This window comes from Stegastes partitus, unplaced genomic scaffold, assembly GCF_000690725.1.
Source record: "Stegastes partitus isolate 25-593 unplaced genomic scaffold, Stegastes_partitus-1.0.2 Scaffold397, whole genome shotgun sequence".
NCBI classification, from domain to species: Eukaryota; Metazoa; Chordata; class Actinopteri; family Pomacentridae; genus Stegastes; species Stegastes partitus.
Genome location: NW_007578128.1, coordinates 451,976 through 468,369, shown reverse-complemented (window position 1 = coordinate 468,369; position 16,394 = coordinate 451,976). Strand labels below are relative to the sequence as shown.

General features: G+C 38.6%; 2 protein-coding genes across 2 annotated transcripts; both read right to left on the bottom strand.

Moving 5' to 3' along the window:
* Nucleotides 1–2,989: 2,989 nt before the first annotated feature.
* Nucleotides 2,990–15,897, bottom strand: dhrsx (dehydrogenase/reductase (SDR family) X-linked). Its single transcript, XM_008285342.1, has 7 exons — nt 15,777–15,897; nt 9,195–9,302; nt 8,660–8,728; nt 5,763–5,864; nt 5,454–5,661; nt 3,839–4,046; nt 2,990–3,519 (listed from the first exon to the last, which is right to left on the bottom strand). Exons 1-7 carry the CDS (start codon nt 15,874–15,876, stop codon nt 3,337–3,339), a joined length of 978 nt encoding a protein of 325 aa, XP_008283564.1. The 5' UTR covers nt 15,877–15,897; the 3' UTR covers nt 2,990–3,336.
* On the bottom strand, nt 10,272–14,823 carry LOC103359807 (zinc finger BED domain-containing protein 1). Its single transcript, XM_008285341.1, has one exon. It carries the CDS (start codon nt 13,035–13,037, stop codon nt 10,989–10,991), a length of 2,049 nt encoding a protein of 682 aa, XP_008283563.1. The 5' UTR covers nt 13,038–14,823; the 3' UTR covers nt 10,272–10,988.
* Nucleotides 15,898–16,394: the final 497 nt, after the last annotated feature.

Genomic DNA, 16,394 nt, shown 5'->3' with positions numbered 1-16,394 from the left:
TAATCACAACGTACGCTCCTGACATTTTACATACTGACACATAATATTTAAGATATGGAGATAAAACAATCAATACTTAAATCATGTAATTTAACAATATACTTTATCTCAGTGCATAATCAATAGTCATTTGGAGGCATAAATAAACACTGCTAAGGCTTTGAGGTTTCTCGTGTGATCAGATTGTGATTAACAAACACATTTGAAATGATAGACATAAAATTCTGGGTTAGTGTCTTGGCACAGAAACAGGAAATCATATACACACATGGACAAAATTGTTGGTACCCCTCGGTTAATGAAAGAAAAACTTACAACGGTCACAGAAAAAACTTGAATCAAGGTGTGTCCTCTAATTAGCATCACAGGTGTCTACAAACTTGTAATCAGTCAGTCGGCCTACTTATAAGGTTACAAGTCGTCACTGTGCTGTTTGGTGACATGGTGTGTACCACACTAAACATGGACCAGAGGAAGTGATGGAGAGAGTTGTCTCAGGAGATTAAAAAGAAAATTATAGACAAGCATGTCAAAGGTAAAGGCTATAAGACCATCTCCAAGCAGCTTGATGTTCCTGTGACTACAGTTGCACAGATTATTCAGAAATTTAAGATCCATGGGACTGTAGCCAATATCCCTGGACGTGGCCGCAGGAGGAAAATTAATGACAAATCGAAGAGACAGATAATATGAATGGTAACAAAAGAGCCCAGAACAACTTCTAAAGACATTAACAGTGAACTCCAAGGTCAAGGTACATCAGTGTCAGATCACACCATCCGTTGTTGTTTGAGCCAAAGTGGACTTCATGGGAGACGACCAAGGAGGACACCATTGTTGAAAACAAATCATTTAAAAGCCAGACTGGAATTTGCCAAACTGCAGGATTTGGAAAGTTGCCAGATTTAGGGAAAAAGTCATCAAGTTGGCAACACTGCGCATGCCGGTGGGTGTCGCACATCAGGGGTTGTGACGCATAATTTGAGCGACAAAAAATTAAACGTGTTTTATTTTAATATTATAAGATCACCATAATCTTCAAATTTAGAATTACATTTTAAAAACTAACAAACTAAAATAGAATACTTTTAAATTAAATGCTCAGTATTTATTTTCAGAAGCCACAAGGAGCCGCAGCAGAGGTATGAAAGAGCCACATGTGGCTCTGGAGTTGTGGGTTGCCGACCCCTGGTAATGACGGACAACAGCTCAGACAATAGATCAGTCTACCTTTTGTATCTACACAGACTGTATAGAAAGGTGAACGTAGCCACCATTATGTGAGCTTTGAATTTGGATTTTGGTCTTTTAAAACTGGACGCAACAAGTGAGCAGAGGATGTGCTCTGTAGGTAGCCCCGCCCTAAAGCATCAAAAGTGCATTTTCACTGCTTATTATTATTATTATTATTATGATGATGATGATGATGATTATTATTATTATTGTTGTTGTTGTCATTATTATTACTATTATTATATATTTATTATTCCCTATCTTTTATATATAAATATATATATATAATACATATATTTTTTCTATGTATCCCCATTCAGAAGCCCATTCTCATATTCTGTTTGCACTATCCTCTTTTGTTTGCACTATTTCTTATATTTATATGTACATTTTTCTGTCTCGTATGTGTGTATCTCTATGTGTAATGCTGCTAACAACAATGTGAATTTCTCCACTGTGAGATAAATAAAGGCATATCTTATCTTATCTTAAAAGCATACTGCTTTAGTAACTATTTTACTGGAACCATCATTTAGAAAGTGAACATCATGCTGTATTCAGAAATTCCTGAAATGTGCAATTGAGACCATAAACTCATTGGGACTTTTATACAATCAGACTTCTTGCCCCCTGACGAGTCGCCCCCTGATGGCTGTCAGAAATAATCCAGGTTTAAGGCAGTTCCGAGGCTACATCCTTCTTTTATGGACAGTCTATGGTTAGGGGTTTAGCGAGCAAAATATCATTAGACAAAATAAAACAATACCTAGCTGGTTCACATATGAGAGATAAGGCACAAAAATGATTGAAATTGCTACAGAGATTACATTTCTTTTGTGTTGGACTCTTTTCTTCTCCTGTGTGTTTCAGATTTAGAAAAAAGCCTCACATTGAGTACTAAGTGACCTACAGGCCTCATATGGGAACTCAATGCAAACTAAGCCGCTACTCCTTACTTTACTAGGATTCAGATCCTTTATTTTGTCCAGTACTTCATATATTCACTTCTATTTTAGACAAAAGTCAATCCTCCTCAACATACTAAATTTCTGGGTAGATATTTTGTCATTTTTCTGAGTCTATTTTTTCCAGCTGCACTTGTTGCTCTGCCTTTCTTTTTTAAATTCTCCAAAGGTTTTCTGTTCGATTTACATCAGGTGACGTACTTCACCAGGTCATAGCTTTTTATTTTTGTGCTTTCGCCGTTTCTGCAGTTTTTGTCAGCACCCTTTTCAGGCCCGTGTAATCACATTTCCACCTTTGTGCTTCACTGTCGGGACTATGCATTTGCTGTGGTGGTTATGGCCAGGTTCATGCCAAACAAGATGAACACCATCTGAGCCTAACAAATGTATCTTGGTCTCATCTGACCAAAGAATGTATTCCCAACATTCACCATTCAACCACAAGTTGAATTTTGCAGTTTTGAATTGAAAAGTGCTTTGTGTACCACGAAGGTAGAAAGGCACTGTGTAAGTATCATTTATCATTTCTTGTTGCCAGTTCTTTTCAAAGTGGATGCAGTTGAACTAATAGGAAGCTACCGTTGTGCTCAACTTAGTTGCATTGAGTTTCGTTTCTACCTTGGGGCCTGCATATCCAATTTGCAAAGTGTTTTTTACTGTTCAGAAGAGGATGTACTTCACTGCTGAAATAAAAAAAAAATACCACAGTTACTGAGAGGTGATACAATTTACAATCATTTCATATTTCATATATATGTGTATATATATATATATATATATATATATATATACATACACACACACATGTAGATATATATGTGTGTGTGTATAAGCATATATATATATACACACAACATTTCTATGGAGCCTACTTTAATTAGCCTAGCTTACTATTATTGGACATCCGACGGTGTCCAGAACACTGTTTTTCTAATGTATTTGGGTTTTTCACAAGCAAAAATGTACGTGAGCTGCTGAGCTTGGGAGACAAATTTAGTCTGTAAATCTGTGGATACTTTTTAACACTAGATATTTGGATTTTGGAACGGAATTAAGTGAGGCAGTGGCTCCGTATCATTTGTCAGTGCCAGATAACATCCAGTGGAACTAACCAGTGTGATGGTCACAGCAAAACGAATCAGGCCTTCTGAAGGCCAACGAGCTCACAGCTCTTTTTCCACATTTGCACCTGCAGTTCAGGGTCGTAGGAAAGGTCGGAGGACTGCCTCTTCACACCGTTGTACAGATAGCAGCCTCCTAGTCCTTCCATCTCAGAAGCAGCTGCAGCATAGATGGATATGGATGCTCCCTCTGCTGGAGTCTGAGGAGGACACGTGAAAAAAAAAAAAAAAAGCAGGTTGTGGTCAAGGTTGTGCCTGTACATGCTGTAATTCAACAAAGCAGGTTACTGGTGGAGTCACTGGGCGTCAAAAAATCATAATTGTGTATTGAAACTTTTCTACAAGGCTTTCAATGTAACAGTTATGTCAAACAAATGTTTTTTTTCGGCTACGGAGCTCAAGTATGTCATACATCAATTCCTAAAAAATAAGAGCTTGGGAAGAAAACTACAGTTTTTGGACACGCTGCTCAGCTCAGACACAGACAAATGTATGCAGCCAGGACAAGTTAACATGTACCCGGAACAGTATCTTTGCCACGGGTTTCTTGAGCGCCTGCGCGAGGCTCCACAGGTTATTGTACAGTGCCGTGTCCACCATCCCGGGGTCCACAGCGTTCGTAGTCACGGAAAAGCCGCCGGCCATCAGCTGCTCCTGCAGGTAGTAGGTGAAGAGGACCAGAGCCAGCTTGCTTTGGGAGTAAGCACCATGGGAGCTGTAGCAGTTCCTGAGGATGAGGAGGACGAGGATTTCGTTAAGTTCGATTGAACTTCACTGTCGCTCTGATGAGTGGCAGCCAAAAAAAAAATGCTGTTAAACATCCAAACAGATGCTGCAAAATCTGGCAAATGCATACAGATACAATGTTTTACTGATCAGAAATGAACACTTTGGTGACTGCCATTCATTCTACAGCAGAGCAGATTTCTTCCAATCAGACAGTATAAAACCTAAATTAATTAAGGCTGAAGTCAATCAAACCAAGTACAAAAAGGAACCGAAAGAGACACTTTACCTACTTACTGCACTTAATTTACTACACTTACTTTACTTCAGCATTGTCCTTATTTCACTTTCTAGCTTTACATTTTTTTAAAACTTATTTTATGTCCTAATTTTACTTACTTTCTTTTTAAAAACATACATTACTAAACCTAATTTGGTGACTGACTTCACACCCTACATGCTTACTGAGCTTGAGAAGAAGAAGAAGAATACATTTTATTTCTACAGCACCTTTCAAAACTTGGGTTACAAAGTGCTTTGCAAAGCATTATAATACACAAAACATTAGACACAGCAATAAAACTAATAAAACACCAGTAAAAAAAAAACACAACAAAAAACAGTGTAATACACTGTATATAATATATATTAATATACTTAAGTTAAAGTTTCGCTCCAGTTGGTGATTCCACACCTTACAATTCTTCTCTGCATATTAAAAGTGAAATATTTAAAGCTTTTCTTCTATAAATTCTTTCCCTTCCTGCCTTTAAATGGCTCGTATGTGACTACAATGTTGCTGCAGCTTGAGCACACCAGCTTACCCACAACTCTGTTCAAATACTATAAAGCTAAACACTGAAGTTTCAAGTTTGCAATGTTCTCTTCCAGCATACAAAAAAAAAACACCATATGAACATGTAAAGAAAAAAATTGTATTTTCACCAGTGGAAGTCTTTAATGTATTTATCTTTCTTATGTATTATATTTATTTGTTTTTTTTTTTCTTTTTAAGACTTGTTTTGGGCTTTTTTTTGCCATTGTTATAGGGACAGTTGAAGAGGGATTAACAGTTTCTTATGCTAGCTTAACAGCCGACAACAGGAGTATAAATGTATTTTTCATTGTGAAACATTGGGCAGTCACTGATACTTTGCATGCACTGTGCAGATTCTTTTGACACAGAAAGTCTAAACTGAAAACACTGCCTCCTCTGTGTTGTGCTCATATTATTTCAAGCACACAGCAGTACAACAAGAGGTATTGTGAAATTGCATAAAATGTTTACATATTTTATTCTGACTTCTTGCTAAACTTCTCTCCTGGGGTGCACAGCATTATAGAAATTTCACTCGCTCTGCCTGCAAACTCACAGTCATCAAACACCTTCACTGATTGATCATCTCACCTCCTATTTAAGTCCTCCATGTCTATAACTCCTGCGTAGTGAGTGGCAGAGGACATGTTGATGATTCTGGAGCAGCAGCCCGGTTTCCCTGATCTCTTCAGCACGTCCAGCAGCAGGTTGGTCAACAAGAAGTGGCCGAGATAGTTGAGGCAAAAGTGGAACTCAAAGCCGTCCTCGGTCTGTCTTTCAGGAACCAACATGGTCCCAGCTACAAGCAGAAAAGGAGAAACCGTTTTATCGCGTAAGAATTCGAAATGTAACACTAGTGTGACCTTTTGTGTATTTAAGGTGACAATCGGTGCAACCTACCATTGTTGACCAGGACATGGAGGGGAAGACCTCTGGCTTTGAAGGTCTGAACAAACTGCCGAACTGATTTTAGTGAAGTCAGATCCACAAAGACAAACTCAGCTGTAAGAAAAAGAAGCACTACTTTTAGCCAGCTTTCTTATTGGTATTACAAAGAATGACGATGTTTTTAGAATTTGTGTCTTCAGTCAACCAGCTGAATCTTTCTCTTAAGGCAAATGATGTTTCTGAGGTGGGAAACACTAACTGCTGGTGCCAATAATATGCAATCTCTATCCTCTGAAAATCCACAATTAGACATTTTACAATCACTTCATGCTATGTGGAGATGAGAAAGGAGCAGGACATTACACTTGTGTTTCTAGCTCCTCGTTTTTACTTGTTCTTGAGTTATTTGTGTCATTATTTCTAATTCTTAACTCAAAAACTAATGACTATGATCCCAGATTTGACACGTTTTACTTACTAGCATACGTATGCAGAGAAAAATGAATGGAAAAATATGAGACTGTCAGTCGTAAACCTTTTTAAAAACCTGGTGAATTGAGGTGGAACAAGTCTTGATTAGTTTTGCAGCAAAAATACGCTGTCAGCTATTTTTGTACTACTTTTTTTTCCTCACGGCACCCCACATGACTCCGAGTAGGGACTAGCTAATACTTAATAGGCATTTAATGAATAATGCATGATAAAACGGGAGCCTGCACTGCATGGGTTTTACTAAATAAATAGACACAGAAAGTCTACACTGAAAACACTGCCTCTTCTGTGTTGTCATCAGATTACTTCCATACACAGCAGGACAACACAAGCGTTCATTGCCTGAAATAACTAACGCTATGTATTGGTTGAGCTGCACTGCTGTGTTGCCCTTCAGCAAGAACTCTGCTTTTCTTTGTTATCTATGAGACAATATAGACATAAATACCAACAATTGTGGGATTTTTGAGATTTAATCAACCTGACCTTAGATGATGGATGTGTGGCCTCCTACCTCAACCACAATGTCAGAGGTCAAAAGTTAGCAACCAGACCATTTTGGTCACAGTATGGGGCCTTTCTTTTTCTTTCTTTCTTTTTTAAAAATTCTGATGCCAGATAGCTAAGAGATATAAAAGGCATAAAATTAGAAATGCATGATAAACCATGTGGGAAAATTAAGCTACACAAGGGAGCCTTTAATGGTAAAATTCTAGGAGTATTATTTCAGAGTTGGGGCCTCTGGGATCACATCTTTGCACAACTCTGGAAGTAGAAAGCATTCCCTCTAAACCACGGGTCGCCAACCCGTGTCTCCGGAGCCGCATGCGGCTCTTTCGTACCTCTGCTGCGGCTCCTTTTGGCTTTGGAAAATAAATAGTGAGTACTTTAATTTAAATGTATTTTATTTTAGCTTGTTGGTTTTTAAAATGTGATTCTAAATTTGAAGATTTTTGTGAACTTGCTCAAAATATGCGTCATAGCCGTCGATGTGCGACACTCGCCAGCATGTGCAGTGTTGCCACCTTGATGACGTTCTCGCTAAATCTGGCAACTTTCTAAATCTTCTTGTTTTTTTGGTTGGCTAAAGCGACTAGCAACAAATTTAGTGACTGTTTCTGATGTAATTGGAGATTTTTCTGGTGTTTTGGAGACTCTGACGTGAAAACACGTATCGTTCTGCAGTTACTGTCCTCAGCGAGCAGCGGTGCTGCCGTGAGCTCCTCCCGTCCCAAGGCGCTCATAGGCAGTCAGGAGTCTGGTCAGCGGTCCCAGCTGCAGTCAGCAGGACAACCAGACGGCATTTTTACTTTGCTGCAGGTGGATAATTTAAGATCGGCTTTTCATTTCATAAATACAAGGAGGATTCAAATACATATTTAGTATTTTATTTAAAGGTAACCTTCAACCCAGCGTTTTTTTTTTTTGGAGTTAAAAATGTTGTTGCAGAAATAAAATTTTGTTTTCTCTGTAGCAGTTCATTGATTTCATAAATGCAACACACTATTTTTTTGTATTTATACATAGCATAAAGGTAAAAACGATATGTGCAGTGTTATCGTAATTTTAGATTTCAAAGGGGTTTTGTGCCTCCCAGTGTTTTCTTTTACATGGGAAATGGGTCCAAATGGCTCTTTCAGTGTTTAAGGTTGCCGACCCCTGCTCTAAACCCTTATTTCTTAGCAATCACAGGCCTGTCACTAATGAGTCCTTTGCAACTGCTTGTGGCTTTTCGTAGCCAACTGCTCAAACACCTAATTAAATCAAATAAACTCCTACGCTGCAGTAACATTCCACTTCATACTAATTGAGAGGCCTCTAAAATGAGGGTAAGTACAGCTTCAAGTGACAGAAGGCCACATAATGCACATTCTAATGAACATGACGGCTGCTTAGAGTCCAAATAGTCCTTTTTGTTATAGACTTAACTGAAAGATTTGCCATCTTTTATGACATTTCCCTCTATGTCTCTTGAATTAGGTGATGAGCAGGTGGTTTTCTGCAGCAGTGAGCAGCAAATGAAGTATTTAGGACTCACACATAATAATAAAATATATCACTGCTTATACTATAGCCAAAGAAAGACACCTATTACTAACTTTAGGTCCCAGATTATAATTTTTATACAAAATAAAACCCCTACCTGCACCTTTATTCAACAATAAATTTCATGTGTATGAAACCTAAGACAACACTTAATATTATTAAGCACCAAAAGGTGCAGTGAAAAGTTCTAGTGAACCTAAATGGAAATGTATCACTGCAATCAATGTTAAAATTTAGTAGTCTGGACCACTGTGAATCTATTTTAAACACTGGAGGAGCAGCTTTTCATTTGAAAGCTCCACTGCTGAGTTTTTTGTTCTACGACTAACAAATGTGGTCAAACACAGAGATGGAGACAGACAGACGATTACCTTTTCCTTCGCCACCATCTTCGTGAATCCTTCTGACGGCCACTGTTCCCTCTTCTCTCTCATTCCCAGCTGGAGATGATGGAAATCAGAGAGAGGCTTGGTGGGAAGAAGTCCAGCAGATAATCCTCTTCAACCAATTCTACTGCCTACTGCACTGACTCATGGCATCTGTCTAAATCCTGAAACTGATTAACTGTCAAATATAGATCAACCTGAGCTTTATTTGACGTAATTCTGGCTAACGAACAAAGACTGCAAGTAAACTGGATTCTGCACGATCTGGCAGAGATTCCTTCATTTATTGACAACAAAATTAAGATGAAGGGAAGGGTCTGTAACTCTAAAAATATTCACATTACGAAAACAAAAGTTTATTAAATATACAAGGGTTAATGTACAAAAAAGCCCAGTTGATTCTGAGGGGGTCATGTGGTAAGCACTGATTGATATTTAACGGACTGACCCTTTGAAATGGACTGCAGGGAAGTACACAGAAGGGGAGCTGCTGACTGAGTGTGATTGGACAGTAGCCTACCTATGATAACATGCATGCCAAGGCTTGCCAGGTGTCTCGCTGTCTCAAAACCCATTCCTCTGGTGCCTCCAGTCACAATGGCAACCCTTCCATTTTGCTTGGGTAGGACTGTGCAGGAGGAGAGAGGGGACCACATGAGAACATTACCCAATCGTTCACTTTCCGTCTTTGGCCTTTGCTGAAATTAAATTTTCTACCTGTGTAAATAACAGTTAAAGTTAAATGCAGTTACATTAGAGATCCTTGCTAACTTTACAAGGATGAAAGACTTTTTGCAGCAGTTCATCTGTCAAATACGATGCTGCCACACAGCAGTGAAAGTCTCGACAGAGTTGAACTCCAAAGATGAAAGGTCAAAATCTGTCCACTCTGCAAACACGTGGACATCCTTATCTGGTATGTAGCTAGAAATGACGAGCATATGTCTGAGAAAGAGTCTGGTAACAATCAACAGGAATGTTAGCTTCCTTGTGCTAAAACTTTAATTAAAATAAAAAATCAATAAAAATTTGCTCACCAATCCACACTCAGTAATCTATAATAAAATGAAACCATGGCTGTAGAATTTTTTTGCATAAGGTGAAGGAGTCAGATTACTTTCTGAAGCCAACTAGGAAATTATACATTAGGTAAATTCATAATTCCACATCAGTAGCAATAAAAACAACCCTGAACAGTTAAATAAAAACCAAGGAGCCACACTATATCACTTTAATTTGCAGGTATAAGCTGTAGAAATTAAGCAGAGCTCCTTAATCGGTTTTGATCCTCTGAACTTGAAGGAGTTTCTGGGTGGTTTCATTTTTTTCTTACTGTAGGTTATTTTTTTATTACAATATAAAGTCCCAACATGTAGACATGTAGAATACAGAGATTTTTTTTTCTTTTAATAAAAGCTTAGCTTTGGCTAATTTTTTCTTTGAATTTTTAAGAAATTATGAAAAAAATGTCCTGAAATTTAACAAGAATATACGAAACCTGTGAAATAAAGTGCCCCTGAAGAAATCACGTGTTGCGCCTGTGAAAGCCGGATGCTTATAATATCAAATGGAAATCAATGCTGGCATGCAAAGTCTGGACATAAAACAACCAGGCAAGTGCTGATCTTTACTTTTATACACTTCTTTTACAACATGTTTAATTTTATCCACTGTCAGTGCAATATATAGACATGTATTTACAATATACATCCTAAAGAAACCTTAAAAAGACAAATCATGTAGCCTGAATGAAGAAAAAAACTCGTATAAAGTGGGCTCACAAAGGAGGTGTATGATATTTACCTGTTATGCACACTCTGATAGTGAAGCCAACACACAATCTTATCATGTAAAAGACTGTAAGTCTTTTTGTTTGGAATATCCCATCAGTCTGATCCAATATGAGTATTATTATTAGAATAATACAGTTGGTTTTGGATACACAATTTCTGCAAAGAATGTTTTGTTTGTTGAATTTAGTTAAAACTAAATGACTAAGAAATGTGATTTTAACCACAGTCATTCAATAACTTTGAAAAACAAAAAAACCCAGTAAAATAAAAAAGAAAAGAAAAGAATTCTTCATATAGCTGATTGACAGCTTAAATACATTCTTTCCATTTTGAAATTTCTGTAAAATATTGCAGGATTTTTTAAAAGCCAAACTGTTCCATATGGAAATACCACGAAAAATAAAAGAGTGAGTCTATTGTATTTTCATTCTACAGATTTTGTTTTTTAATGCTTCAGCATGTCTGGTATATGAAGCACACTGCATACAGGCAATGAAGTCAGCAAAGTTCTTTCAACACAGTCACTCCAGTGGCCGTCCGAGAGCACAGTGGCCTTCCCAAGGATTGTCCACATCATCCTCACAGGGTTCAGATTCGAAGTAGCTCCGTGAGTTCTCATACAGGAAGACCTGTTGATCCACCAGAGCTGGAGCTATGCGGTTCCTTTTCCCACACAGAACAGCACCTGAAGAGCTGAACAACCTGTGGCAAGGAACACTGGTGGCAGGAACACACCAGTACTTCTGAAGCACTTTGGGAAGAGTGGGGAACAAAGGCGCATGACTCGACCACCAAAGCAAAGGGTCTTCATTCAGACCCAGAACCCTCTGTGACTTGTAGTTGCTCAGCTCCTCCACCACCTGAGCATGCAGCTCCTCCTGGCTCTGGTCTGCATCGGACTGACAAAATATGGCAGCCAGAGGATTGTCTTGGGTTGCGCTGCCTGCAGAAGATTCTCTCAGAGGTGCTGGCTTTTTGCTAGGTGGCTCATCAGAAACTAGGGAGAAATCGTCACATGACCGCTCTGACATCTGCTTCTCCAGGATTGCTTTGGCCTCCTCGATGATGTTACTCTCAACTTTGGAACGCTCCTGAGTGGACAGGAAGGGCAGCTTTTTATACCGAGGATCCAAGAATGTAGCAATGTTGAGGAAAGCTGAGATCTCTTGAGATAGTTGTGAATTCTGCGAATAGGTGCTTGACAGGACCTTGGAGATTACCTCTTTGGTCATGCTGATCTCTTTGAGGTCCCCTTCCTTGACTTTGAGGGTGGTGTTCAACAGCATATGAAGCACAGGTCTCACCATGCTAATGGTTGGATACCTGCAAGAAGTGATCATGTTTGCCACAACTTTAAAAGGCTGGAGGACTTCAATCAAGGCCTCCAACAAGGCCCAGTTAGGGCCATCAGAGCTGAAATGATGGCTGCTGGAACTCTCCATGTATGTTGAAGTCACAGCAGCCTGTTGCTCTTTCAGTCTTTGTAGCATTGCCAGCGTGGCCAACCAAGTCCGACCGCGATCTGTGATCAGTGCGCACTGAGCGAGGCCATGTTGCTTCTGTTTTTCTCTCAGCATATACATCGCCGGTTCTCTGAAGTGATCGACAAGCTTGCGGCAACATCCCAGGAAGCTGTCAACTCGTGGCAGCTGGAAGGCTTCGTCCATTGCACGGTTGATGGTGTGCCCGAGGCAAGGCATTTCCACCGACAGCTCCAAGAGCGAGCACGCTTTGACGATGTCCACCGAGCCATTTGTGGTGGCGCCGCTGACTTTGTGAGTTATACCCCACTCAACAAAGGCTTCATACATCGCTCTGGTGATGTTCTCGGCAGTGTTGTCCTCTTGTACTTCAAATGTTTTAAGGCACTTGTTGGTCATCGAGAAGCCGGTTGCACAACTGTAATTGACTGAATGCATAGAGAGTGAAATGTATGTTCTATTCTGGGTTTGGCTTTGCCAGAGATCTGTAGTAACGCCACAGTTCACAACCCCAGCAAGCTCACTAAAGACCGTATCACGAGTACGGCAATACATCTGAGGAACCATTTTAACTGCAAGGTCGCTTTTGCTGGGAGGAGAATATCCAGGGTCGACAGTACTCATTAGGGTCTTGAAAGTAGGCTCTTCAACAATAGATGCAGGATACAAACCCTCACAGATGAAGTTGACGATAGCTATTGTCAGGTCATTGTGTCGTCTATTTTCATAATCTAAGCTCTGCCTCAAGTTTATGTCTTGGGATTGCTGCTGTGCATGTAGACTTGTGGGCTCAGTCTTTATTCTGGAGAATGCTGTGGCGAACGCCTCACGCATCTGATCTGTGTTGCTTTTCACAAACTCACTGAACTCTACGGGGTGATTCTTTTCAAGGTGGTAAGACAGGTTGGAGGTGTTCCCAGAATACGCGATTTGGCTCATACATACGCGACAGTAAATCCGTTTCCAGTGTAATATGCAGCCATCTGCATCTGTGTCAAAGCCAAAGTACTTCCAGACTTTGCTTTTTGCCCGTGGGTGTGCGACCAGATTGAGGCCAGAGCATGAAGGTCCTGAACTTTTACTCTCCATTGGTTCCTTGCGTAAGCAATCCACCTGGATGCCTTCACTTATTGAGAACCTAACAAGAATAGTGAAATAAACATTTAAGGATGCTCATAATAAACATTACAAGCGTTTGAGAAGTTAAACTTAGATGTGAATTGAAATCCTTCAGGCATGTTTACATGCAAACAAGGAGGCAGCTAACGGTGAAAAAACAGGATAAGGCAGGAAATCATGTAAACTCCATTATCTGTGATGCCTGCTAGTAGAAAACATCTGAAACAAATGTAACATAATACAATAATTTTGCAGTAAAACCTACCTTCAGATGTGCATAATGTTCAGTTCAGTTGATTTAATGTTTGAGGTTACAGTTGGGAGACCAAACTTACTGTCAATCCAAAATAACATAAACAGCTACAATATGAAAAGCCAGTAAAAGTGATTTGAATCTGAATTAATAATAGCTGTATGTGTTTTGTTTTCTCCTAATAACTAAATTAAGATGTGTAATGAAGGAAGAAACAATCAATTTCAAATCAAGATTGTGATTTGAAGAAATGCAATTAGCACATTGTAAACACTGCAATTTATGGTATACATTGTGTAAAATCATTTAACACAATGTATACCATAAATTGAAGCGGCTGAGTTGACTTAACTGAAATTAAACTCAGCTGGTTTTACCCTTTCACTACTCATAAGATGCTTTGAATTAATTTTTCAACTGTAGTGCAGTTACCTTATATTTTTAAGGTAGCGAGGAAACATGCTTTCTAAGTTGAAATCATTTAAAATCATTTACAGTGGATCTTTGAAGCAGGAAAGACAAGTTTTGAATTCTTCCAATTTTTGAATCTGTATTAAGATTACAACTCAACACAGCTTTAAGTGTAAAGTTTGTTAGATCTGACAGCACTACCTCTGGTTTCAAGTTATTTGTAAACTCAGTCTTAGAACACAGTAGAAGATCATATCTGACCTCCATTCTTTAATTATGAATTGCTGGTTTAAACATCTGCCTCCAGGCTTGTCTGAATCGCTGACATACAAACCACAGAGTCAGGCGGAAAAACTGGAATTTTTGCACAAGAATCATGAGCAGAATCTTTTCATCACGGTGCTGGAAATTCCATGTGAAAAAAACCAAGAATTTGGGAAATCCCTCATTACCCTGTAAGCGGCCTACATTCTTCATAAGATTACAGGAGTATAAACCTCAAATCTTCAGACACAGTGACCCCTTTATCTCCACACATGAGTTTCCCTCTGCTATCGTCACATTCTTTTCATCTATATTTTGGTTTGAGGTTTAGATAAAGTCTTGGAGCAATAGTAAACCTTTAGAGTTTAAGAAAAAAAAATCAGTTGAACTCAAGGTCTTCTTACCAGTTTTTTAGTCACAGCAAACAAAAAACCACATTGCTTATCAAGTGATGAATGAATAGTGCTGACTCTACATGAGTCCTTTTTTTAATTTAACTAATGAGAACAGATTTGTTCATTGCTTTCATCACCAATTTATGAGTGACTTCACACATATATTGTGATACACACAAATATTAATTATTATACTATTAATATTGCGATACCAATATCAGCCATTTCACCCATTTCGGTACATATGTTGTAGTTACACACGACTGAAAATCCACAAACTCAATAACTAACTAAGGCTTGTGCAGGCTCTTTCATACATAACTGAATTTTCTCGGAATGTTCCAGCTTGTTAGGGGTCACAATGGTATTTTTATCCTCACTAAGTCTACGTTAAGATTACTACAATACTGCATTGTCTATATACCAGAGTAAAATCATTTTTTCACTTAATGTATGATGGATTATTACCACAAAATGCACGTGAAATCGGTGGATATAGTGTATGAAGCCTTGTTCCTGGTAAGTTTCAAAGTTGTAATTCAAATTTCATAAACATTTGCAGCCTACAGCTGAGGTCAAAGAGCAACAGCTCTTGGTTTGTGTGGGCAGACACGCACAGACGTCTGAGTAACTATGAGAAATATATAATGTTGGTTTTATAATAATAATAATAATAACAATAATAATAATATAGGCTTATAGGACCTTGTAAACGACAGTCTAAAAAGAAATAATAGTTATAATTAACTGGAAACATGTTGTTAAATGAATAATGTTTTTTGTAAAAACTTAATTTGAATTAAATAATCTGCATTTTTTGATGTAAAATTCAACAGCCTTTGAGTGTCAGTGATACATTAGCTATATAGCATTACCTGCCAGCCTTAAGGTGCGCCAAGCAGGCAGAGTCACCAAACTTCGTTAAGAATACTCCTAATTTTACGTTGTTTTCATAGACTGCAACCCTTTGAAAACACTGTTATACTGACTTTTATGTAATTTTGCATACATGCTGTCAACCTAACAGCTGGTCTTTCAAATACGTTCACATTCTTTAGATTTGTCTCTGTTATTTGGCGTTTTTTGGGATGTAACATAGTAAGGATCAAATCGAATAAATTGCTGTTTAAATTTTAAACTTTAAATGCTCGATATGTCAGATATATGCCGAACTGATAAGAAGCCTCAGATGTTAAAACATATGGAGCAACTATTTTTATTAACTATTACTTCTGCTGATAAATAAGATGAAATTTACGAAAACGGCATTTTTCCGACGGAGCCCGGCGTACGAACGGCACATATCTGTCATTGGAAAATAAGCATTTTTAAAACCACAAATGAGCAGACAGTGAAAAAGATTTGTGAAATGTAAGTTGAGCTGACCTGGAAGACTGAAGGACCGGTTGAACATTTGATAGACGAGGACTTTCATTCCGCATAAATACAGTCTGAGAAGAGGCACCAGCACTGTCAGCAGCCACATCCTTCTGCTTCCAACGCAACAGCTTCCGAGTCGCAATGTGCTCCGCGTTAATGAGTCCGGATCGAGGTCCTGCAGTGGATAAATGTGTCCATGGTTCCGCCCTTAAAAGATCGCGTCACAAACTCGCCAAAATAGCTCAGATTTTAACCGCAGAGGCAAGAAACATGATCGCAGTATTTGTGTGTGTGTGTGTGTGTGTGTGTGTGTGTGTGTGTGTGTGTGTGTGTGTGTGTTTTATTTATTTATTTTTTTTATCCCAGTACATTTTGTTGAGTCTACAGCTGTGAGGGCAGAGGAAAAACCTCTTAAACATTCCTAATTTTCAAATTAAAGAGAATCATCAGGTTAAAACGACAACAACAACAACAAAAGCTGTGATATTTTCTGAAGATTTTGACCAGTATTTCTGAAACGCCAGAACGTTGTTTGGATTAGAGCATCTACCAATATTTTTGTGGCACATCTTGTCAAACATGTTCAATCAGTTAGGATAAGTCAATGAAAATATATAGATTTTA

Coding starts and splice junctions, on each gene's coding strand:
- dhrsx (XM_008285342.1), bottom strand. CDS start 15,876: ATGTGGCTGCTGACAGTGCTGGTGCCTCTTCTCAGACTGTATTTATGC. Junction 5,865..8,659: donor AGATGGTGGCGAAGGAAAAG/GTAATCGTCTGT, acceptor TTTTTCTTACAG/CTGAGTTTGTCTTTGTGGAT. Junction 5,662..5,762: donor CCATGTCCTGGTCAACAATG/GTAGGTTGCACC, acceptor TTCTGCTTGTAG/CTGGGACCATGTTGGTTCCT.
- LOC103359807 (XM_008285341.1), bottom strand. CDS start 13,037: ATGGAGAGTAAAAGTTCAGGACCTTCATGCTCTGGCCTCAATCTGGTC.